This window comes from Chanodichthys erythropterus, chromosome 24, assembly GCF_024489055.1.
Source record: "Chanodichthys erythropterus isolate Z2021 chromosome 24, ASM2448905v1, whole genome shotgun sequence".
Classification (NCBI taxonomy): Eukaryota; Metazoa; Chordata; class Actinopteri; order Cypriniformes; family Xenocyprididae; genus Chanodichthys; species Chanodichthys erythropterus.
In genome coordinates this window covers 30119587-30135468 of record NC_090244.1, presented here as the reverse complement: position 1 = coordinate 30135468, position 15882 = coordinate 30119587, and the positions used below count along the sequence as shown (strand labels likewise).

At 42.8% G+C, this 15882-nt stretch overlaps 1 protein-coding gene across 1 annotated transcript in view; it reads left to right on the top strand.

Moving 5' to 3' along the window:
- LOC137015341 (deleted in malignant brain tumors 1 protein-like) overlaps nt 1-15882 on the top strand; it is a 45475-nt gene that overhangs the window by 23238 nt on the left and 6355 nt on the right. The window contains exons 2-4 of the mRNA XM_067380240.1: nt 4409-4714; nt 7975-8280; nt 10057-10362. Coding sequence (XP_067236341.1) covers nt 4409-4714; nt 7975-8280; nt 10057-10362 — 918 coding nt within the window. The remainder of the gene's footprint in view (nt 1-4408; nt 4715-7974; nt 8281-10056; nt 10363-15882) is intronic.

Genomic DNA, 15882 nt, shown 5'->3' with positions numbered 1-15882 from the left:
CTGTAGAGCAGTCCTCTCCATCTCCGGGTCGCCCGTCCTAGGGCCTGGACTTGGCCTTGCCACCCTTCTTCTTGGGGGGTGGCGGGACGGGCTGGGCGCCCCGACCGCGACCGGCTCCACGGCGCCGCTTAGCCGGAGGCTGCTGCTGCTGGGGCGCGGGAGCGGGGGCGGCCGCAGGGGGGCGCCCTCGGCGACGAGCAGTCTGAGGTGCTGCGGGCGGTGGTGGAGCAGCAGCTGACCGCCTCGGCAGGATATGACTGATGGCCTCAGACTGCTTTTGTACAGTCGAGAACTGTTGGGCAAAGTTCTCGACCGCGTCGCCGAAGAGGCCGGTCTGGGACACGGGGGAATTAAGAAACCTGACCTTGTCGGTATCCCTCATGTCCGCGAGACACAGCCAGAGATGGCGCTCCTGGACCACAAGTGTGGACATCGCACGACCCACTGACCGCGCCGTAACCTTCGTCGCACGAAGCGCGAGGTCCGTCGCGGCACGAAGTTCCTGAAGAACTTGTGGGTCATGACCACCCTCGTGCAGATCCCTCAGTGCCTTGGCCTGATGGACCTGCAACAACGCCATAGCGTGTAGGGCAGAGGCAGCTTCCCCACAGGCCTGGTAAGCCTTGCCGGTAAGATCCGACGAGTGCTTACAGGCCCGGGAAGGGAGAGACGGCTCCCCCCGCCAGGTGGAGTTAGGGCACAGTTGCATAGCAACGGCCCGTTCCACAGGGGGTATGCGCGTATAACCCTTCGCTGCCCCGCCGTCAAGGGTGGTGAGGGAGGAGGACCCACCGACACGGTTTCGGGCAGTAAAAGGTGCCGTCCACGTGCCAGTGAGCTCTTCATGCACCTCCGGGAAGAAAGGCACTGGGGTGGGGGGCTGAGAACCAGCCCTTGCCACCCCGAGATACCAATCGTCCAACCTCGAGGGCTCGGGACACGGTGGAGGATTCCACACGAGCCCGACCCTGTTGGCGGCCCGGGAAAGCATAGCCATCATTTCCGGGTCTGAATCGGGCACAGTTGTCACTCCCGAGGGAGGCAGCTGCGCCGAATCGTCATCCGCGGAAGTATCAGGCTCACCCTCCGATGCAGCGATCGACATCCGGTCATCCTGGGGAGCTCCAAAGGATACGGATGGTACACACCTCTGGGGTGGTCCACCACGCTCCCCCGGCAGCTCTACTGGCTGCGGAGTGCAGGAGGGATGAGGGTTCCTAGGGGGTTGGTTCCCCGAAGGAAGCGCGCTCACCGTGATCCTCAGGTCACCAGTGCCGCTGCCCGAAGCAACCCTCTGAGGAGGATTGGAACGAGGCAACGGCACCGGGACTCCGCCCCTTTGCAGGAACTGGAGTCTAGACCGCAACTCCGCGACGGTCATCATCCCACAATGGGTACATGACTCGTCCACAAACGCCGCCTCAGCGTGCCTTAAGCCCAAGCACGCGATACAGCGTTGGTGACCATCCCGGGGCGCCAGGTAACGACCGCATCCAGCAGCACACAAGTAGAACGACATCTTTAAAAAGACGCGAACTACTCGTGTAAGCTCTTTCAAGGACTGACTCTTTTAGGTGCTGAAGCACGCAGGGGAATAGCCGCTGCAGCACAGACAGGGAATGTGCAGCCTGTCGTGTGCACTCTCTTTGCAGACGCTGCTCTTACCAGCTGTGAGAACAGCTTTTTAGCGCTCTTAAAGCGCACCGTCACCAGCCGTGAAAACGGCCTTCACGCTGATACACAGCTTAATTTGCTCAAATAAAAAAGGCAAAACACAAAGCAAAGAAGAAAAAATCGGCCCCGCTGCTGTGCTGTTCCTCCTGCACCGGACGAGAAGAGCAGTCAGAGAGAGAGCTGGCTCGTTGAAGTCCGTTCTTCAAACACTCGCTCGTAGAAACCACCGTGTTTGCAGTAGTTCGGCTCCGAAGCGAAAAGCTGAAGATGCAACGCACCTGCTGCTCATTATATACCCGCGCTGCGAGGTGAGCAGCTGATGCAGATGATTGCATGCCAATGTGCATTGGCTCGTTTAGTTACACTCGAAGTAGATTGGCTTCTCTGGCGAGATTCCTATTCGTCGGTCTGTCCGACGTACGTCGAACGTGACCGACTGAATGGGAAGTGTGTTTATGTTCACTGTGCTAAAAGCTGAAGAAAAGTCCATAAATAAAATCCTGACCCATGAATTTGCCGAGTCCAGATGCTTTACCGCCCTGTCCAACAGAGTAAGAGTGGCATCCTCAACTCCACGTCCAGTTCGATAAGCAAATTGCAACGGATCAAGTTTACCAGGCACTATTTGTGAGAGTTGCTGACAAACAACTCTCTCCATACATTTACAGAGCACAGATGTTAAAGCCACTGGCCTGTAGTCCACAAGCTGCTTAGCATGTGCCTTTTTTGGTAAAGGGATGATGGTGCTTTCCTTCCAGGCCTGCAGAACAATGCTCAAATCAAGAGACAGCTGAAAGAGTTGTGTCAACACCCCCTTTAGCTGAACTGCACATTCTCTCAATACCTTGCCCTTTATTCCATCTGGCCCCGATGTCTTTTTTGGTTTAACCTGCATTAAAACCTTCTCCACATTTTGTTCCTCAATTGTCATGTGTGGTAAATCAGGATGCTCTGTAGGAGTCCAGTGCTCATCTAAAAAACTATTATTAAAACGAGCATAAAATTGGTTTAATTCATTAGCAAAACAGACAGGATCAGGGCACTGGATATTGTGTTTCTTCTGATTTCTCCCCATCATGATATTTAAGCCATGCCAGGCCATCTGTGCATTACCCATTGTAAACTTTTCCTCAACCTTGCGTTTATATTCCTGTTTAGCTACCTTAATTTTTTGTTTTAATTCTTTCTGTAAGAGTTTAAAGCCAAATTCATCACCATTTAAGAAAGCTATTTTTTTAAGATTTAAACAATGTTTAAGATCTTTTGTAACCCAGGGCTTATTGTTAGGGTAACATCTCACACATTTCACCGGAATTACAGTGTCTACACAAAAATCAACATACCCAGATATTGAAGCATTAAGCATATCTACATCACTTTCACAGTCCTTAAAAAATACATCCCAATTTGTAGCTTCAAAACAACCCTTTAGTGTTTCAGTAGATTCAAAATCCCATACCTGAATAGTCCTAGTTTGCACTTTTTCAGTTTTTAATTTTTGTCTATAACGAGGTAAGAGCAGAACGGTATTGTGGTCAGATCGACCGAGAGGTGGACGTGCCTTGGAGATGTAGGCGCCTTGTATATTTCCAAAGCACAAGTCCAATGTTTTATCCAACCTGGTAACAGACGTGACATACTGCTCCAAGTTTGGCAGAAGTGTAGTGACGTCACAACGATTAAAATCACCAAGCAGAAACACCGGCTGATCTCCAACTCTGCTTACAATATTATTGAAAGTGTCAGCAATACTTTCGGCAGCCAACGTAAAATCAGGACCTGGGACGTACACCAATATCACTGTTATTTGTGTAAATTCACGGGGGAGATAATGAGGGCGAAAGGAAACCACCATCATTTCATAATGTTTTGAACAATCGGTTTCTCTCATCGTAAAGTTCGTTGCCCACCTGTTGTTCACTGCCATACAAAGACCCCCACCAATCGTTTTCTGAGTTTTTATAGTGTCGCGGTCAAACCGAATAAAAGTAAATCCATCTAAATTAAAATCCATTGTTTCCTGGGACAGCCATGTCTCCGTAAAACAAAACAGGCTTGTGTGTCGATAATCCTCATCATACTTGATCAATGCAGAGAGCTCGTCGATTTTATTCCTCAAGGATCTAACATTTGATAAGATCATGGCCGGCAAGGGCAATCTACTACCTCTTCTTCGCAGTCTTTTAACTATTCCTCCTCTCGAGCCCCTTTTCCGTCGCTTCATGCCAGTCTTTCTCCAACTGTAGTCAACCAGAAGACACTTTGGGACACTTTTGAAAAGTTCTGAATCCGTTGATGGTGCAACAGCATGCAATCGCAGATCCAGCAGAAGTCCACGCGGATACACCAGATTTTTTTTTTACACCACAAGGCCCAGAACTGCCAAAAAATTATCCATCTCACATACAGCTTATAAATTAACAAAACGGAACAAAACACACAAACAAACCCAAACTAATCAAACAAAACAAACAAACAACAGGAGCCTGTGTCACGAGTCGCACGAGCCCCGTATTCATCATTATATGTCCAAAATCCACACTGGATTGCAATCAAAAGTTATTTTAAACACTCGATGGTGGTTTATATTGAGTTTTTAGTAAAAGTGTAGTATTAATCTAATTGCTTGTCATGTGTAGCATGATGCTAACAGTAGCTATAATTCATGCCAGAGTAAAGTAATGTCACAACTTAACCTGATGACCTGTTCTTTAAATTGTTTTTTGATTAATAGTTGTCAGGTTGGTGAATGGACCCAACCTCTGTTCTGGAAGAGTGGAGGTTCTCCACAATGGAATATGGGGAACAGTGTGTGATGATCTGTGGGATTCTATAGACACAGCAGTGGTGTGTAGAGAACTGGGCTGTGGGAGTGTTATAGAAGCAAAGAATTCAGCTTATTTTGGACAAGGTTCTGGACAAATATGGTTGGATGATGTCCAATGCCATGGGAATGAATCTTCACTGAAAAACTGTTCATCAAGTGGATGGGGATCACATAACTGTGGGCACAGTGAAGAGGCTGGAGTCATCTGCCAAGGTCAGTAAAACACAGTTATACAACTGATGTACAGTATAGCTGTGATGTTGTACAGTATATTTAGACTTTAGCAATGCCACAGGCAACGCAATATTCTTGAACGAACTAAAAGATAATTACATTACATGTTTTTTTGTTTTTTTTTGGGGGGGGGGGGGGGTTGTTCCTATTCATTCTGTCACGTTCAACGTTACATCGATACTGACGTAATGGGGTCTTGCTTGGGAGCCCAATCACCTCCAAGGATACAAAACAAGCCAATGAGAATTGGCCAGTGAGATTTACATGACCACATCCCTGGCATCCGGGTATAAATAGGACCGGCATACTCACTTTCATTCATATTTTGCTTCTGAGCCGATCGGCTCGGATCATCCTTTCCCCTCTAAAGAGTGAATTTCTACAGAGCAAAAAACAGCAATTTTAATTGCTTGGAGTGAGCTCGAAACAACAGCAATTTTTATTGCTTTTATTGTTTTGTTTTTTTTCCGGTGGCTGCAACTCAGCTCTCTCTGGATGGTGGGAAGGCACGCTCAGTGGTGGGTGTGACAGCGCAAGCATTTTCGGTCAGCGATTCGTGCCTGGAATTTGGGCCAGACTGCTCTCACATTATCCTGAGACCCCGGCTTAGATATGTGCCCAAAGTTCCCACCACTTCCTTCCGGGACCAGGTGGTGAACTTGCAAGCACTGCCCCCTGAGGAGACAGACCCAGCCCTTGCATTGCTGTGTCCCGTTCGTGCCCTGCGCATTTACGTGGACCGCACACAGAGCTTCAGAAGCTCTGAGCAGCTCTTTTTCTGTTTTAGAGGTCAGCAGAAGGGAAAGGCTGTCTCCAAACAGAGGTTGGCCCACTGGATAGTGGATGCCATCGTCTTGGCGTACCAGTCCCAAGGTGAGCCGTGCCCCCTCGGGTTGCGAGCTCACTCCACTCGGGGTGTTGCTTCCTCGTGGGCATTGGCGCATGGCGCCTCTGTGATAGACATCTGTAGAGCTGCAGGTGGAGCGACACCGTACACATATTACAATCTCCGAGTGGACACGTGTCCACCCCTGTGCCACAGGTGTTCGCTTGCTGTGCCATTTTCCTCGGATAAGGGAATGCAAGCACTTTTTCTGCTTCTCAGTTCAGTTCCCCACATGGTGAACCCTGTGGAGTTCCTCTTGCATCCTGCGGCAGCCCAATTGGTCTGCCCTTGTACTGGGCTAGATGCCCATATGATGTGATTCCCCACGGGTAATCCCATATGTGTTTGTCCATGGTACGGTTTCCCTGACGGTAAATAGGTTTCCCTGGGCGGCTCTGCTCTGCCCTGTCTCTGAGCACTAGAGTTCCTCCCAGAAGGTAAGACCTATGTCAGAGATCTTCCATATGCGTTACTGTCCCTCCGGTCAGTCCATATGTGTCTTCCACATGTTGCTTCCCTTCGGGCAGGGTGTGGTCTCAAAGCCTTTCCCTCCTCGGTGAATGCTTTCCTGGTGTTTTGGTCATGGTTGAAAACATGGGAATCGAGTCCCGAAGCACTCTTCCCCAGGGGTAAGGAACAGCAGCTTCGACCATTTCCACTGTAATGCCCTGTCCTCTCCATCCCACTGGTATAGAAGTCACCCTGGACTTACTCTGGGTGCTGGAGGGTTACGGGTCTGGGCTAGCACCTGCATTTGGGCACGCCATGGCTTGCCAGAATCTGCCTCCCTAACACTCGTAACATGGCTCAGTTGCTATGGCTCTTTCCATTGGACCCCATTACGTCAGTACTGATGTAATATTGAATGCGACTGGCTGAATGGGAACGTCTAGGTTACTATTGTAACTCCCGTTCCCTGAAGGATTGAACGGAGACGTTGCGTCCCCTTACCATAGCCCTGAGTCAACGCTGAGTGGCCTGGTACCTATCTCGGCTCCTCAGCAAAAATATGAATGAAAGTGAGTATGCCGGTCCTATTTATACCCGGATGCCGGGGGTGTGATCCAGCATGTAAATCTCACTGGCCAATTCCCATTGGCTTGTTTTGTATCCTTGGAGGTGATGGGGCTCCCAAGCGAGACCACATTACATCAATATCGACATAACGTCTCCGTTCCCTCCTTCAGGGAATGGGGGTTACAATAGTAACCTAGACGTTACATTTCTAATTGCAGAACAACGTTTCCCAACTATATACCATTTATTCCAAAGTTACTGGGTCAAGCTCAGTCAAACAACAGGTGGTAATCTTAAGTTGATCAAAGGGTTCGACTACAAATAGCTTTATTTATAACTTTGTAAGTTGTGAGTTTTGCTCCAATATGCAAAGGCACAGCCTCGGTTGTTGCTTGCCATCAAACAAAGTCAAAAAACACTGGCCAACTATCTATCTCCCAATACAGCATTGTCCCTAATAGCCAATTAGAGCAACTTTGGCCTTCGTGAGGAAATCTTATGAAGCGGAAGGTCAGGCTGGTGCTGCATATGATGTCCATCTTGGAGGCATACCAGGTTGACTTTCAACGAAACCTAGATGAGGGAGAGGGAGCAGGCCTTGACACAATACCAGAACTTCACTGGGTCATCAATCTGTCTCTGTCTCTCATTATCCTAATGGGCAACATGGGCTGCAGCCCAAGGCCCCCGAACACTAGGGGGCCCCTGAGACAATTCTCTTTTGCATTTTAAAACGCATCATTGTCACACACCCTAATCAAAAGTCATAGGCACAGCGGACATGCACGCAGGTATACAACCAGGACATCGTCACCTCAACATGTTGAATGAAAATGTAAGAAAATATGACAGTGGCACAGCATTTTGTGATAAAATTGACAGAATTTGAAAGCCAAAAGTTTGTTCATTATTTACTAAAATTAACTAACACATTAAAGATGACAGTTAAGTACAAATCTTACTGCGATTATGGATGGCTGCACTACAAATAATGTGAAGTTTTGGCAGTAACAGAAAACAGCAAAGATTAAAAGATAATGAGAATTAGATCAATATCAGTATCAATTAAAAATGAAAATTGTTAACGATTAGTTTGCATCCACAGAGCTGACAAGTTTATCTGTTTTAGTTCATCCATGCTGTGTACACGAAATAGTTGCTGCCTTCCTGCACTTTTACACTTTAATGTGTCCGGGCCCCGCAAAGGCTTAATGCGGCTATTGGCCCATCTATGGCAACCCTAATGGCCACAGAGATGCATTTAATATGATTATATCATTTTTAACATCAAAGAAAAAAAAAAAAATTGTACTTTAAATTGTTTTTTGATTAATAGTTGTCAGGTTGGTGAATGGACCCAACCTCTGTTCTGGAAGAGTGGAGGTTCTCCACAATGGAATATGGGGAACAGTGTGTGATCATCTGTGGGATTCTACAGACGCAGCAGTGGTGTGTAGAGAACTGGGCTGTGGGAGTGTTATAGAGGCAAAGAGTAATGCTTTTTTTGGACAAGGTTCTGGACAAATATGGTTGGATGATGTCCAGTGCCGCGGGAATGAATCTTCACTGAAAGACTGTTCATCAAGTGGATGGGGATCACATAACTGTGGGCACAATGAAGATGCTGCAGTCATCTGCCAAGGTGAGTCAAACATAGTTATACAGCTGATGTATAGCTGTGATGTTTTACAGCAGTGTTTCTCAACCCACTAGTGGGTCGCAGATCATTCTATAGGGGGTCGTGAGACTTTCTCTGCGTGCACTTCACAAAAGGCTCATTGAAACAGTGACCTCCAACATACCTCTGTCGCATATTGAATCATTATTACGGTAACTTTCTAGTCAGGATTTTCAACAGTGACTGCAACAAAAACAAAAAGCAGGAATAGGCTGACAACAGCTAGTTTGTATGCGACACTACGAGTGGCCCTTTCCCCAATTCCACCGCGTCTGGGTATCATCATTTCAGAGAGGGAGTCTCAAATGTCACATTAACATGAGTAAAAATAAATAAATCAGTTTGCTTCATAGTTTCTCTAATTATTTAAAGTGTTTGTGTGCTTTTGTGAAATTAATTATAAGCATATACGGTGTAGCCTAGGTCTAAAGAGACATTTCATTTATTTATTTATTTCCAGCCTTGCTGGGTCGCATGACTGGCATACAAAAAAAAGTTGATCACAGTAGGCAAAAGGTTGAGAAACCCTGTTGTACAGTATATTTTCTCTGTAGCAATGCAACAGTGTGTCAGGCAACACAATATGCTTGAATGAACTAAAGGATGAATAGGTTTTTTTTGTGGGTTTTTTATATTGGGTTTGTTTGTTTTTTGTTACATTTCCAATTGCACAACAAAGTTTCCCAATTATATACATTTATTCCAAACTGGGTCAAGCTCACTAATTTCCTGAACACAGTTAAACAACCGGTGGTGATCTTAGGAAAAGTTGATCAAAGGCTTAGAGTATATATAGATTTATTTATAACTTTGTGAAAGTTGTGAGTTTTGTTCCAATATGCAAATGTACATCCTCATCAAACAAAGTCAAACAAACACTGGCCAACTATCTATCTTCTGATACAACATTGTCTCTAATAGCCATGTAGAGCTACTTTAGCCTCAGTGAGGAAAGCTTATGAAGTGGAAGATCAGGTTGGTGTGTGTCTGCATATGATGTCCATCTTGCAGGTATACAAGGTTGAATTCCTACGAAACCTAGATGGGGGCGAGGGGGCAGACCTGGTGTGATACCAGAACTGCACTGGGCCATCAATCTGTCTCTCCAGGCCACCAAGGAGACAGCCAGGGCTATTGGCCATTCTATAGCAGCCCCAGTGGCCACAGAGATGCATTAAATATGATTAAATCATTTTTAAAGTTGTGGTTCATTGCGATTTCACTTTTTTAACTTAGTTACAGCGCTGAAAGTTCAAGGCAAACAGAGATATTGTCTTTTAAAGTTACGTTTAATGCCTACAAAAACGAACGGTTTAGACTACAACAAGCTTCAAACATAGTTTCAAACATACTAACCCAGAGAAATGTTTCTATACAGCTAATAAACAAACGTTTATGCCAGCATAAGGTTTGTATGCTTTTTATGTGATTTCAGCTATTGTGTTATAAGAATAAAGGATGTTTACATGAGAAATGCTAAGCAGGTGTAGTGATTAGTTTATTCTAAAATGCTACAAACAACTTATTTCTTCTTCATCATATGACCAAAATATACATTAAACCACAATCAGAAAGTTATTTCAAAAACTCGATGGTGCTTTATATTGAGTTTTAAGTAAAAGTGTAGTATTAATCTCAATAATTGTCATGTGTAGCTTGATGCTAACTGTAGCTATAATTTATGCCTGAGTAAAATAATGTCACAACCTGATGACTGATTAATAGTTTTTTGATTAATAGCTGTCAAGTTGGTGAATGGACCCAACCTCTGTTCTGGAAGAGTGGAGGTTCTCCACAATGGAACATGGGGAACGGTGTGTGATGATCTGTGGGATTCTACAGATGCGGCAGTGGTGTGTAGAGAACTGGGCTGTGGGAGTGTTATAGAGGCAAAGGGTTCAGCTTATTTTGGAGAAGGTTCTGGACAAATATGGCTTAATAATGTCCATTGCCATGGGAATGAATCTTCAGTGAAAAACTGTTCATCAAGTGGATGGGGATCACATGATTGTGAGCACAAAGAAGATGCTGGAGTCATCTGCCAAGGTGAGTCAAACACAGTTATAAACTGATATTTAGCTGTGATGTTGTACAGTATATTTTCTCTTTGGCAATGCCACAGTGTTTTATGTTCTAAATAACGTGATCTGCTTGGAAAATAAAACAATCTATCATTATTGTATTTTATTGTATTTCCAATTCCACAACAATGTATCCCAAATTATATGCCATTCATTCCACATTACGGGGTCATGCTCACCAGTGGCATGCATGTAGTTCTGTTGTTCGTACATTTGAGTGGTCATAGCACCACCGGTGGTGATCTTAGATATAAATCAGTCAAAGGCTATGAGTACATTTAGCTTTATTTAGAACCTTGTAACTTCTGCCCAGTTGGTAGCATGCTAAATGATTTGTCCTAGTCTCAGTGTCAGACACTGATTTTATGTTTAAATATGCAGAGGAACAACCTCAGATCATGAGTGGCATCTTTGGAGTTGACTTTCTTAGCACGTTAAAAGTAAATAATTTAGAGAATAAAAAATCTATTTCTTTTACCATCCATTTTAATAGCATTTTCAGTGTAAGAAAGACCTTGAAACTTGAAAAATAAAGCTCCAAGTGTCTTCTTTCAAAACATACCACAATTATGCACATACTCCAAAGGGACTAGAAAATAATTGCGGGGAGACACAACAATGTGTTTTTTCCCCCTGATATTTGTATTATAAGAAAAAAATGTGTATAATTTAATTTTAAGAAAAAATTTGAGACTCTTGTTTCCTTTTTTTTATTAATTTAATCCCTCACCATGGCAACACTGTTCGAGACACCCAATATCTATTCACAATTTAGCATCTTCAATGTCATGGTTTCATGTTGACAGAGTTTGGTGCTAGAAAGTTTTCTGGACTAGAAATTAGTCTGGCTCAATAAGAATAATATATTTTCGGAGTTTGGTGACTGTAGGTAAAACAAACGCCACCACTTTTGTCAAAAGTTGGTGCTACAGAGCCCCTAGATCCACATTAGATATCAAGAATTCTTAACATATTCTTAATATATCAAGAATGCTTTCTCAGGTTTACAACTGACTACATCTATTCTTACATTATTCTGATGAAGTTTGAAACAAATCAGGTAAAAATAAGAGGCTGATTTCAAAGAATTTTGAAAGTCAAGTCATCTTTATTTATATAAAGATACAATCATACAATACAGACTGTTTCAAAGCTTATTTACAGTAATAAACTGGAAAAATCCAGTAATGCAAACAGCTCCATTCTGCCACAAGGTAGATCTAAAAGGAAAATAGTGCCGTCGTTCAGCTCAGTAAGTTCACTTTGTTTGAGAAGATCATCAATTGTTAAATTCAGTTTGGTTTTAGCTAATAAATCATGTCTTAGCTAAGTTCAGTTTAATTCTTATAATTCTCGTTTTATCAAAAAGTAACGTCATCATCCAGCTCCATACAGTTCTCATTTGATTAAGTGTGTACCATCGAATTAATAATATAGCTGAAAATTAAGTGACACACTTCCTGTCGCTAGTTGGTGGTGCTACGATTCTGACTCACAGTTGTCACATCCATGTGATCAGCCTTCTACAGCGAACATACAGCTTAATTTTCATTAAAATCAGTCAATGCATGTAGATGTGATATCACAAATTTCTTATTTCCCTCTTTTATTTTCAAGAGTTTTTTTGGGATGATCCCTAGGGTAACAATGGAACAGAGATGGGCACTCGAGTTAGAGACTCTGGCTGCATCCGAAAACCTAGGTAGCTGTCTTGCTGCCTCGCTATCTTATAAGAGAATGACTTGTACGACAGCGTTTGTGCATGAAGGCACCTTACAAAATTGATTTCGGACAGACTTCTGAGGCAGTGTAACAGTTTAATGATCTACAGCAATATAGCGCGAGCTTTGGTGAGAACTAAACAAATATTTAATTATTACAGTAATAATTTCTTGATAGAAATGATATCAAAATTGAAATATGTTGGTCAAAATCGTACATTTACTGAGCAGCAAATGCAACTTTCGGACACCATCTTTATTTTTCTAGCTCAACTGTCACAGAATAGAAAGCACAGGATTGTGGGATATCAAAGGCAGCTAAGGATACATCTATGCTCCCTTCAAAAATCGATCTGAGGAAGGTATCTCATGAGACAGGAAGTGAAGCTAACATTGGATTCGGACGTGCCTTGATGCCTTACTACCTTGGAATGTGTCCTCGGAAGGCAGCATTTTCCAGTTTTCGGACGCAGCCTCGGACTCGAATCACATTTTAACAGACTTCAGACTCTGACTCGGCACAAAAGGCACAAAATATTTTTAAAACGACTCAAGTCTTTTAACTACTTAAAGGTGCCCTCGAATGAAAAATTTAATTTACCTCGGCATAGTTAAATAACAAGAGTTCAGTACATGGAAATGACATACAGTGAGTCTCAAACTTCATTGTTTCCTCCTTCTTATATAAATCTCATTTGTTTAAAAGACCTCAGAAGAACAGGCGAATCTCAACATAACACCGACTGTTACGTAACAGTCAGGATCATTAATATGTATGCCCCCAATATTTGCATATGCCAGCCCATGTTCCCAACATTATGAAAGGCATTACACAAGGGCAGCCAGTATTAACGTCTGGATCTGTGCACAGCTGAATCATCAGACTAGGTTAGCAAGCAAGAACAATAGCAAAAAATGGCAGATGGAGCAATAATAACTGACATGATCCATGATATCATGATATTTTTAGTGATATTTTAAACTGTCTTTCTAAATGTTTCGTTAGCATGTTGCTAATGTACTGTTAAATGAGGTTAAAGTTACCATCGTTTCTTACTGTATTCACGGAGACAAGACTGTCGTTATTTTCATTTTTAAACACTTGCAGTCTGTATAATTCATAAACAACTTCATTCTTTATAAATCTCTCCAACAGTGTAGCATTAGCCGTTAGCCACAGAGCACTATCAAACTCATTCAGAATCAATGTAAACAATATAACAGTATACAATACTCACATAATCCGACGCATGCATGCTGCATACATGACGAACACTTTGTAAAGATCCATTTGAGGGTTATATTAGCTGTGTAAACTCTGTTTATGCACTGTTCAAGGCAAACACGAGCTCCGTGGGCGTGGAGCAGGAGAATTAAAGAGCCAGTAGCCCTGAATCGGCTCATTTATAATGATGCCCCAAAATAGGCAGTTAAAAAAATGAATTAAAAAAAAAAAAAATCTATGGGGTATGTTGAGCTGAAACTTCAGACACAATCAGGGGACACCTTAGACTTATATTACATCTTTTTTAAAAAAAAAAAAAGTTCTAGGGCACCTTTAACTACTGATATAATAAATAAAGCTTTTCAGCTTTTCTATTTCTTAATGTGTGTCCATAAGAGAGAGAGATAGAAAGAGATGTTAATCCATTTATTACTTAAAGCTCATATTTTAACGTATCACAATCAGCATGTGTAGAGTTTTCAATTGACATTCTTAAACATTACGAAGTTTGATATTTTATGATAATGACTGCCGTCAATAACAATGAAGCTGTATAATAAACTGCTTTATAACAAACTGTGACTCACTGGCACCATCTTGTGTCCGTTTAGCGACTGTATTGAAAATTACTACTCGTGTTGCCAGGACGACTGTTTTCTACATTGTAATTGATTATAAAGCAACAAACTGGATGTACATTATCCCTTACATCATGGACCTTCATTTCAAATAAAATAGATTATACAAAGATCATATAATTTTGTCTATATAATACAACTTGGATAAAATATAGGATTTGATTGAGAATTTATTTTTTTTTTTTTAATGATTTGTGACAAAAGACTCCAGAGTTAACTCAGACTCCAGTGATAAAGACTCCAGACTTGACTCGGACTCCAGATAAAAGACTCGTGAACATCTCTGCTCAAAATTACACCTACATAAATCAATAATTACTCCCAAGAACAGAGTCCAAGAAAAACTAAATTAAATATAGAAATTCAATAAACTTATATAGAAAATAATTATCTGATTCCCTGCTGTACACAAAACCATGCATGTCAACAAAGAAGCAATTAATGATGGCTATCTTAATTAAACAAACACAAAATACCATCTTGAAGTGCTGCTTTTAGGTGTAATATAGGCTAAATAAAAAGAAATATATAAATTTATCTAGATCAGATTGGGACTGGGAGAATTGGCAGTGGGTCATCAGCGTGGTTTTCCAGAGGGCCACTATTGACTGTACAATACTTTGAGCCACTGAGCTCTTCAGTTGCCTGCTTAAAAGGCTGAAGGAATTGGACAAGCATCTGAAGAATGTCTTTGGATATGTGACTCATGCGATGCATCTCTCCTCGTTCAAGCAGAATGGACTGAATGTCTTCAAATGCATTAAGCACAGATTTGACCATCTCCAGTTTAGTATTCCATCTTGTTTCACATTCTTGTTTCGAAGACTGCTTGAGTCGAAGTTGTAATCCAGAGTGATAAAAAATGCGGTCAGGCTCTTGCATTGCTCAATGCAGCTTCTCACTTGTTGCAGTTCTTCCTCATCTCCATCACCATCATCATCACCTTTCTTAGACTTCTTGAAGGTGTGCTTCAGCACTGTATTCAGTACGTGTGCTACACAGCTTCTGTGCAGCCATCGGGAGAGCGCTGCCTGCACATTTGCACCTTGGTCACTGACAAACACCAGTCTGTCGATCTCATCTGGGGTCAGACCTAATTCACCCAGTTGCTTAAGCAGTTCTGTCTTCAGGTTTAAGACCGTTTTCTTTGCCCCGAGTGGAAATGCACATGTGCATATGACCCTAGTATTAAACTCCCAGTCATCATCTATATAATGCAGTGTGATACAGGTGTAACTGACCTTCCTGTGGTCATCTGTCCACATGTCTGTGGATGCTCCGCACGCCAGTCCCTCAGCTATGGCTTTCCTAACTTTTTGGCAGGAGCTTTGCTCTGAGACTTTCATATTTCTTCTGTGTGAAACGAGATAACTTCACACTAGGTGGAAGTAAGTCCTTCACATTACACCGGTTTTTGCTGAATCAAACTTTAACAATGCGTCACACCCAGTACACTTAACGGTGCTTACTTTTTTCTCATCTTTGTCCACAATTTGCATGAAGGAGGCCCAGATCGCTCGGGTTTTTTTCTTTTTTTTCTTTTCAAAACAACATACGCACAGCCCTGCTGACTGACTTGGGTATTACACACAATGTTGAACAGACCCGGGATCCCGAGTCCTCGGGTCTCGGGTTCTCCGTGTAGACCTCTACAATAGAGCCCTGTGCCCTCTAGGGCTTGGGCCCTAAAAACCTATGTTTGTAAAGATGTTTGGAAATTATGAACTATCTGCATGTGACAAATGAACAAAAGAGACTTGAACCACAGAAAAGACTCAGGGGTGAACTAATTTCACTAAAAGTCAGTAAAAGTGAAAGTTAAAGGTAAATGCAGATATAACAGCAGAGAGACAACATGCTGAGGAACTCCACTATTATTACCACTTTTTTTTTCTCATCAA